This window comes from Homalodisca vitripennis, unplaced genomic scaffold, assembly GCF_021130785.1.
Source record: "Homalodisca vitripennis isolate AUS2020 unplaced genomic scaffold, UT_GWSS_2.1 ScUCBcl_5468;HRSCAF=12196, whole genome shotgun sequence".
Lineage (NCBI taxonomy): Eukaryota > Metazoa > Arthropoda > Insecta > Hemiptera > Cicadellidae > Homalodisca > Homalodisca vitripennis.
The window spans coordinates 5,012-15,669 of NW_025781573.1; the positions used below are offsets into that span (position 1 = coordinate 5,012).

Sequence of the window (10,658 nt, forward strand, 5' to 3'; positions counted from 1 at the left end):
AACAAGGATCGTGAATGTGATCGCTAATTGTACTCTACCTTCTGTGTCTCCTCGGGACTTTAAACCTTTTCCCATGGCTGAATCACGAAAAGCAAAAAACAGGTGACAGAAAAAACGACAACAGCAATTTTTACGTAAACACCCAGAAAATTGAACAGGAGAATTGCCTTGCAACGAAAAGGAAAGGAATAACTAAAAAAGGCTGTATTGAAAGTGTGAAGAAAATGAGAATTTTAAGAAAAGTCTAGATCTTAGTAAAAAAATCTAAATTTAAGAACGGCGTAAGAAAAAGTCCACTTTGGAGTGATCAGAAAAAGAAGAGGATACATTATTCTTGATCTGTGGAGTTACATTTGATGACAGTGTTTCCAATGAAGTATGGATACAATGTACACAGTGCAAAGACTGGACCCACGAGAAATATGGACGTAGCGCGTTCCTCTACGTTTGTGAAAATTGTGACGCAGATAACGATGATTGAAATTTCAAAGTGACTAATACTGTGTAAAGAGGCTACTGAGTAACATTTTATTTGATTGTTTTGATTGATATTCTTACGTTTATATTTTCTAGTTTGATTCATATCATAAAGTTTAACTCATTTATACTTTCTTGGATCTTTGTTACGCATAGCTTATACAAACATGTAAACTTCACGTTTGCTATATAGAAGACTATTATTAATTATGTAATTAATTACAAATGTAATCTTTCATTGAAATATTGTAATGAACATAATTCAATAAATGTTAACGGCTATATTAACCTTTCCTTTGAAATGCATATCACAGAGTACCCTTCCATGGGGCATTTTGTCTCGTTTTAAGTGCGTAGGAAAAAGATTAAATTGATATTTCTACACGTACTAGAAAGCTGATTATTTTACATACATTGTACAAAGATATCCGAAATATATCAGTATATTTGATTTGGCTCATATACAAACCAAAACCTGGTAACAAATCAAAAGTGTATGTTGTGACAAAGTACCGCCCTCTCCCTTACATGTGCAATACTATGCACTTACAAAAATGAGATAATAACTCCTTTTATTACTAGTTTAGTTTTAAACCAAATTGTATACATTTGATTTTACTTTTCGATAGTCAACAAGATATAATCACTACTATGTACATATCATATACATTTTAGTTTTATTAATTTTAATTTACGTAAATTTGTAAGGTCACACAAATGGAGAACAATAAAATTATGAATTTGTATTCTATTTCAAAAGAGAATGTGTGAACAGAAATTCTATCTTCCCAAGCACTTACCGACAAATGGAACATCACCAGTTCTGTAACAGACAGGTATTCGTGAGTAGTGTGTCACTGGCATTACCATATGTGTATATTTGTGATTTAATGTTTATTTTATAATCTAAAATGTCTGTCTTTATGTGACTCATCTAAAAATATTTGCCTATAGCATCATAAAGAAATAAGCTTTTCATAATAATTTTACAATAAGAATATATTTTTGTAATCAACTATCCCCTTAACCTGTAACTCTCTTATTTCATATAGTATTATAAGGAATGAGGAAGTATTTATTAATTTGAACTTATGACAGAAACAGAATGTACGTCGAACTGTGGAATCAGTTCTTCCAAAACTGAAGAACGGAAACTAAGTTGTTATTATCATGATTATTTTTCCACCACTCGATTTATTTGTTTTGGAAACAAATTAATTTCTATACTAAAACATTGAACTCCCGTAGTAATTACGCTTTTATAACTAACTAAGGTGTTCCTGCGTTTTTACATTTTACATTGAACCTATTTTTCAAGAGTTAACTTTTGCACCGATATACATCTAAACATAAGGGTAAGTTCTTAGGGAATATTATACCACAACTGCAATTTGATCCTTTTTGATTTTTTAAGTTATCTATGAATGACTAAAAATCTTTTAAATTAAAAAAGTGTATATATTAAACAATTTTTAATATATTAAACATTTTACATTGAACCTATTTTTCAAGAGGTAACTTTTGCACTGATATACATCTAAACATAAGGGTAAGTTCTTATTGAATATTATACCACAACTGCAATTTGATCCTTTTTGATTTTTTAAGTAATCTATGAATGACTAAAAAACTTTTAAATTAAAAAATTGTATATATTAAACAACAACATAAAACCAATATTAACTGGTTAACATTAAGTTAACGACATATAAGTCCGCAAACTTACAGTCTTGCATACAGTGGGTGTAAGCTTTATGCAAACCTCATTTCCTACTTTAGGACGATATTGTTCTTTTGAAAGCAATTATTATAAATAAATATTAAAATAGTGAATTGTATAATAGTAGAATAATTTAATAGTAATAATAATACATATTACTTTTTATTATTAATTGAAAGTTATTTATTTCTAATTGAAACATTTAAAACTATACTTTATGGGATTACGGTTTTCCCGCCAAGAAATAGCTATCATTGTCTTTTTATAACTTGTAACCTGCGGTTGTTACTCAATATTAAACATGGTTACTGAACAATAGTGGTTAGCAACTTGGTATTAATAACCTAAAGTTGATAGTATGATTTTATTTATTTTAACTGGATAAATGTTTTTCTTTCAGGAATACCCAAACCAATACGGATGTTTGGGCAAACTACAGGTGTTATTGTTAGCAGCATTAACTATATCATTACATTTGTGAATATTATTTGCATTTGACGGGGAGGAATAAAACGAGTTTCTAATGAAAGTAAATATATATCTTAAAACATTTTACTTTATACTCTAAAATATATTTAATAAAATGTTAAATATATAACACAATTTTTAAATCGACACTGAATGTTACGCCGGCTGGTTATTTATAATAATTATTTTTAACATTACGATCATATTTTACTGTTTTATACATTTTTGTATTGCATCCACAATTAGAAACAAAGATTATTGTGTTTTCTGTGTACTATTTCTGTAAAACCCATAATAAAAATTCCTTGTTCACGGAACGAATCAATACATGAATTAAAATAATTATACGGTTATTGTGGTGCCAACTGGTTCATATTAAAATCCTATATCGATAATTACTGTAATTTCATTATTACTCATTCGAATGTATATACATGTACCTATTTATGAGTATTATGGACTAAAATCCGATAGTTTACCATTGTTTGTTTTATCAACTAAATGACAGAATGTAAGTAAAGCCAATCACTCGAGGGGATACAAATTTTCAGTTTTGCCTATCCATCTGTGTGTCCGTCCGATATCTTTAAAATAAAACTGACTATATACTTTACAATATTCTTAGCTTCATTCCAATATTAGCAAAGCTGAATTCCAAAGTATTAAAAGAAATTGCACAATCAATTACTTCGTCTCTTCTCAATTTCCAAACATCTAGAATCGTCGCATACTTTGAAAGTGTCTTTTCAACCAAGAGGATGTCAGATGGAGAATTTATTCTGCCAAGGCAAATAAAATATCTGAATACATCAGTGGGACTTCCAACAAACAAATATCTGCCTGGAATATTGTTAGGTATATTATTCCAAGTAACAAAATTATTTTAAACATATAGTGCTTGATTGACGGATATAGAAATCTTATACGAAACCCAAATTTTAGTTTCTGAAAAGCTTTAATACATTTTTATGTACAAGTAAGCCAACGTCTCGAGACTCTGATGTGAATTATTTAATTATATCTCCTAAAAATAGAAAAGGAAATTTTTTCTGTGATAAAATCGTAGAAAATGAGCAATCTATATGGAGTCAATGGAGTTGTATCTAAAAATTCATACAAATTGCGCTGATGTAATGGCTGGGCCTCTGGTTAATATTGCTTATTGTTCATTTGAAACTGAGAAATGTTCTTCAAGTCTGAGACTATCAATGGTAAACACATATTGTCAATACAAATTAGGAAATCCTAATGAAATATAAAGTTACCGACCTACTTCAGTACTCTGAAAACTATAAAAATCCTAGAAAAGCTAGTACTTATTAGACTCTTAAAATTATTTGTCTCTTAGAAGTATTTATGAAAAGAAAATGTAACCTTCGTCAAGTAATGTCAACTGTCAATGCAAGTTTGTAGTCTTTTGTCTGAAGTTTCGCATTAATTGGATAATATAACGCTATAGGTTGTTTGAGAAAACAATTATCGAAAGAACGGAAGGTTCGTTCTGGAGTCCCGCAATAATCCGTTCTTGGGCCTATGTTGTTTCTTCTAATAATTAAAGATATTCTTCAAAGTGTGAATGAAACTAACTTATTTTTTGTTAGCCAATGATACTTCCCTTGTAATCTATAAGAATAAGAATAAGAATAAGAATATTTTTATTCATAAAAGTGTTCCGTACATATTTTTAAACAAGTACAAGAAATTGTATACTAATAACTTAAGAATCAATTTAACAATATTTAGTATTTAGCACACATTTAAATATACCACTTGCATGATGACTCTTACATCAAAATAAAACTAAAAGTAAAAAAAAAAGGAAACACCAGTTATATGATTATACTAACAAAATATTTTAATGAAACATACTTTTATGAATATATAGGGCCTCTAAAGGCAAAGCCTGTGCAGAGGTTCCTTCATGCTAAATTAAATTCATGATAGCTCAGATAGAATGTTGACAATTAATTTTGATTAGAAAAACTCCTGTTTATCAAATATCTATGTTAATTCTAAATTTATACTTATGTGCAACTTTGATCCGAATAAAACTTTTTAACTTATGGTATGCAGAAGACAATTTATATTCTGTTTACTTAATAAACCATAATTTCAATAGTTTTGAAAAAATATGTATATTTTTTGAATTACTTATATCTTTTGGTATTGTATTAAACATTTTTAGGTCCTAAAAAACAATAGCTTTTTCTAAAAATAGTTAAATTAGGTTTTGGAACTGCTATTTTGTCTTTGTGCCTTAATTTATTTTTGTAGATATTAATTATTACAGGCAAATTACCACTAGTGACATAAAATATTTTTAAAACCTTATACACAAACAAATATGTAATTGGAAAAATGTTTAAACTTATAAATAATGGATGAGATGGCTCGTACCTACATTTTCTTTTAACTAATCGAATGAATTTCTTTTGTTGCATTAGAAGAGGCTTTAAATTGGTTTCATAGGTTCCACCCCAGCAAAATATTCCGTATTCTAATCTACTATTTACTAATGAAAAATATAACATTCTCATAACTTCCTCTGTACACATATTTTGTAGAAAATAAAAGGTTCTTAAAATACCATTAAGTTTTTTCTTTACCATGTCTATGTGTTTTTTCCAGTTTATTTCCCTATCCAGCAAGATTCCCAGGTATTTCAAATTGTCAGACTGAGACACAATTGCACACTCAGGACACTCTTTGTTTGTACACAAACAACTCACACAATTGTATAAAATTTGTTTGGTAAAATGTTGTGGATCTTTTTTCAGGCTAAAATTTATGTACTTTGTTTTTTCGGGACTTAATAACATATTGTTCTTTGAGAACCACCATTGAAGGGCTTTTAAATCTATACTCATTGCTTCTTCTATATCATTCCAGTCATCCTTTATGTAGGTTAATGCTGTGTCGTCAGCAAATGATGTTATTCTACCATATAAATTTGAATTACAGAGATCATTAATATATACTATAAACAATATTGCACCTAATACTGACCCTTGGGGTACTCCACTTTTTATTATACCAAAGTCACTGAAAGTATTGCTAATTTTTACACATTGTCTCCTATTATTTAAGTAACTTGAAAACCAGGAAAGAACGTTTCCTCTGATACCGCAACAGTATAATTTATTTAAAAGAATGTCATGATCTACAGTATCGAAAGCTTTCTTTATGTCCAAAAATAATCCACTAACTTTGCGTCCTGAATTTATCGCTTCAAGTACGTCATCCATAAAGTTTTTTAACGCAGTTTCAGTACTCAAGCCCTCTCTGAAACCGAACTGATTTTTACTAAAGAAATGGGTTTGCTCAAGAAATTTAACTAATCTTTTTTTCATAATTTTTTCAAAAATCTTTGCAAAAGTTGAGAGTAAAGATATCGGTCTGAAATTGTTGCAGTCATTATTCGGTCCACTCTTATGCAAAGGAATTACCACAGCGGTTTTTAAAATATCCGGAAATATGCCCTTTTCAAAACTTAAATTAATTAAGTACAGTAAGACATTCACTATTTTTGGATACATCAATTTAATTAGAGATGAGCTAATGTTTATCAATTCCAGGCGAGGTGTTATTTTTCAAATCTCTTATAACAGATACTAAATCATCTACCACTACTGGAGCTAAAAACATGGAATTGATTGAATTATATAACTTAAAAAATCTCTTATAACAACATAAGTCAAAGTTATCAGGTTTTAATTTTTTTATGTCTAGCTTATCTACAATAGACAAAAAAAATGAATTAAACTCATTACAAATTTGTTTAATATCGCAGATTTCGTTACCATTAATATTTAAAGACTGTATGGGAGGTCGTTTTGACGTTTGTCCTGTTATTTCATTTATAACCGTCCACGTAGTCCTCGAATCTCCGTTACATTTATGAAAAGTATTTTCGTAATAAGAATTTTTTTAAATTTCTGATTTCAAATTGCAGTTTATTCCTGTAATTTTTATAACGCAATTTTAATTTTCCATTGTTTGGGTGATGCTTAACGAGTTTATAGAGTTTATTTTTTATTTTTATTTTTTTGCAAATACAATCACTCATCCAAGGTTTAATTTTAAAAACACCGCTTGTTTTGGTTGATTGTTCAAATTTACTTTCAGAAATTATTTTTTGGATGGTATTATGAAAAGTATCAAACGCAGTTGACGGGTTTTTATCGTCGTAGACTTCTACCCATTTAACCTGTTCAAGTCGCGCAAGAAGCCCGTCGTAATCTATGCGATAGGAGGGAGGGGAGGGGCCGGCAGAATCAGCTGATGTCTGTCCCTCCACCCCTCCCCCGCCCACGACCACCCGCACGCACACAACAGCCATCCTGTGATCTGTAATATTCGCGTCTATTACCTTTACATCGACTTGAGTCTTGACTTTGTTTGCTAATCTAGCAAACACGTGATCGATGCATGAAAACTGATTCTGTCGTTACTCTAGTTGGTTCTTTCAATAAACAATCGAATCCGTTTGAGCAAAGAAATGCATTGTAATTGTCAATTATCATACTATTTTCAAATAAATTTAAATTAGCGTCCCCGATGAAAAGAGCGTTCTTTTTTGTTTTTAAAATTATTATTACGAAGAAAATACTCATTAATCTCAACTAGGAAATCGTCCTTGCTGAAGCTATGCAGCCTGTAAATTGCAAACAAACAAAACCTCTGTGAATTAAACTTAAATTCTAATATCATTAGATCTGCTGTTTTAAAGTTTATCGGTTCACATATAAAAATTTCAACATCCAACTTTTACAAAAATTGCTATACCTCCTGCCCTCTGATTTTCATTTGCATTTGAAAAACTCTTATAATTTGGAATTTTAAAAAAAACTGTAACTCTTCATTATCAATCCATATTTCTGTCAGTACAATTATTTCAGGAAACAAATGTCTACTACTTAATTCAGCAATGAATAAATCGAAGTTACTTCTCATACTACGAATGTTTTGATGCAATATTGTAAAATCCGACCATTGTTTAACGTTACACTGATTAGTCGTATCCATTATTTTACATTTTGAAATTTATTAACGGCTCTAGTAAAAGATTTTAATTGAAACAGTTCTACTACCAAGTTGACTACCTTGAAAATAATTAAATCTAGCAGAATGTTATTTGCTTATTAAAAGAAATAAATAAATAACGTATTGTAAAAACCAAATATTTCTATTGTTTAAAACTATTTTTAACTTTAAAGAGAACTTAAAATTTAACTTATGTTTCCAGTAATAACACAGTAATAAACAAAAACAAACCAAAATACGTAGCATATCTTATATGATGAAAGTATTACTGAAAGTGAAGTACATGTATATATATATTTACAGTTTAGTTTAGTCCAAGTCCTCCTCTCGTGTGATAACTCTGACTGGCGCCTTTTCTTCTTTCCTGAGGAAGATCTTGCCGTTTCTCACCCAGAGGAACTTGAAGTTTTTCTCGCGCTGATACTTCCTCGCCAGAGCGTACAGCGCCCGTCTCGCCGGTGATAGAGACTCGTTGACGTAGATGGGACGGTCATCAGTTGCACCGATGTGACGAGTTGAGAGGGTCCTCTTCACACGTCGCCTCTGTAGAAACTCCTCCTTGTCCAGTCGACGAACGAACTTCACAATAATCCCCGGCGGATTGTTTCCACTCTGCTTGGCACCAAGTCTATGACACGCGTCCACCATAGTGTCAGATACGGTTAAGTCCAGTGCCTTGCCGACGTCCTTCACGATGGTCAACACATCTTCATTGGAAGTTACAGGGATTCCTTGAATCTCCACACAGTTACTGCGAGAGTACTGCTCTATGTTCTCCAGACGATCTTCAAGAGCTCTCACCTTCTTCTTCAGCTCCTTGTTCTCCGATGTGATAGACTCAATCAGCTGATTTAAGTTTCTCATTCTGCTCCTGTTGTGCTTTAAGAGCCTTGGTGTTCTCTATGAGCTGTGAGTCCATTGATTCACAGGCCTTATTAAAACTTTTCTCATATTTTGCTTGGCTATCTCTTATATCGGTAACCACTCTCATGATATCTTCAAGAGATAGTTTACCTTCATCTGCTGCAGACTCGAGTCTCATGCTTTTCCTCCTCGTGGATTGACAGTCCTTACACCTCCAAACTAGACCCCTCTTCATTTAGGCAATCCACGTCAGCCTTGCTATATTTCAAACATGCCGCATGGAAATCTCGTTTACAGTCAACACAGGTGAGTTTAGATTGATTAATTTTAATATTCTTGACGCATACACCACAGCTCGACATTTTTACAGAAAATAATTGTGTAAAACAAAAAATCGCTGTGTAAAATAGCAATTAAACACTGTTGCACGACTTGTAGAAACGTGAACTATATCAACGACCACTCGAAACACAGTAGCAGGAGCACGCACTGATAACGATGTTTACTCTCCGAGCTGTAAATCTCTAATAGCAATGCAGCCCAGCTTGAGGTCCCGACTTTTATCCAAAGTAACTCTTTATAGCAGTGATTTTTTTGTTTGTAAATAGTACTAAAATATATCTTCTTGATTTAGGTTTAAAAAATTCTTTAATCTTTAGATTTTACTATAGGTTAATTCTGATATTTTTTCATCTTAAAACGTGAATTATCTAAGAATTGTAACCAAAAAATTTCTTTGATCGAACCGGCAAAGTTTAAAATACAATTATGAACTGTTTTTAGAATAAAGAATATCTTACGTAGCTAGGTAGATATAAAATGCTTATACTCAACTATTATTGGATACCTTTATCCCATGGATTGCCTTTATAGGAATCTGAGAGTACAGGAACTCAATACATCTTCCATCAGCGAAGAAGAGCTATATCCCTGTAGCTCTCAAATTATGTCGTGCGCAGACCTGTAAAAAATGTCTTTTTGCAAAAAACAATATTCTAACTTTACCGTATATATACATTTTTAATTTCTTTCATTTTTCAAAAATTATGTTCAAACATTTCATTGTAACCAACAATGCTAATAATAATTGCCACTTAAGGCCTTGCCTCGCAAAAAAAACAACATTATTTGACAACCAGAGTATGTATGCCACCTGCATTCCTATTTTTTTATTCCTTGCCTCTTTACTTGAAAATTGTTGCTGATGACAGGGAATTCCAGAATAAAATAAAAAGTTTCTAATATAAAGGTATAATATAGTGTTCCAGACTACTTGGAAGAAAAGAATTCTGGCTTCCACAACTGTTTTATTTCATTTAAGGTTAAATGGTTAAATGTTTTTTTATTTATAGTTTTTGTATCACATGTATCATATACGTATACTTTTATATATCACATGTATTTTGATGATTGTCCATGCCATTTATGTTTTTGACTATAAATGAATTAAATTGATTGGGGTCCGCATTACTCATTGAGGTATGCCTCACGTATCCTCTGACTGATTAATCACACTTTCCATCTAAAACTATGGGGCTCAATTCGTGGAACTTAAGGAAATTCACATTTTTTAATGGATAATCAAGTAATTACACAGACATGTTTTAGTATTATGTTCTTGTTATGCCATATTTTTCAAAGTAGGTGCTTATGGAAATTTTTAAGTATTCGACTTGTTCTATGTGCTGATTGACCGAAGGCTAATCCTCTGTATGGAATACTGAGCAGACATGCTGCAAATATAAAAATATTCTTGGATTTTTAGATTTTTAGCAATAAGTTTGCAAATGTAACGAAAATGAGGAAACTTAATACATCGGAATAAGTTCATCCATAACTGTAAAGATTAAATAAATTGTATTTTTGGACAAATACAATCAGCTCTCAAGTGAACAATTTGGTTTCAGAAAGGGCAAATCGACAACAGACGCAGTTGTGAGTCTTCTCGATATGATTGTAGAGGGAATTAAACGTCGAAACCACACAATGAGTGTGTTTTTAGACCTGTCCAAAGCATTCGACTGCGTAGATCACGATACACTGCTCGAAAAAACTTGAGTCCCACGGCATTCGAGGCGTGCCTCTT

The 10,658-nt window shown here is 31.3% G+C and overlaps 1 protein-coding gene across 1 annotated transcript; it reads right to left on the minus strand.

Annotated features, from left to right (window-relative positions):
- Positions 1-8,017: 8,017 nt before the first annotated feature.
- Positions 8,018-8,572, minus strand: LOC124373394. Its single transcript, XM_046831764.1, has one exon. The coding sequence runs from the start codon at positions 8,570-8,572 to the stop codon at positions 8,018-8,020; it is 555 nt and encodes a 184-aa protein (XP_046687720.1).
- Positions 8,573-10,658: the final 2,086 nt, after the last annotated feature.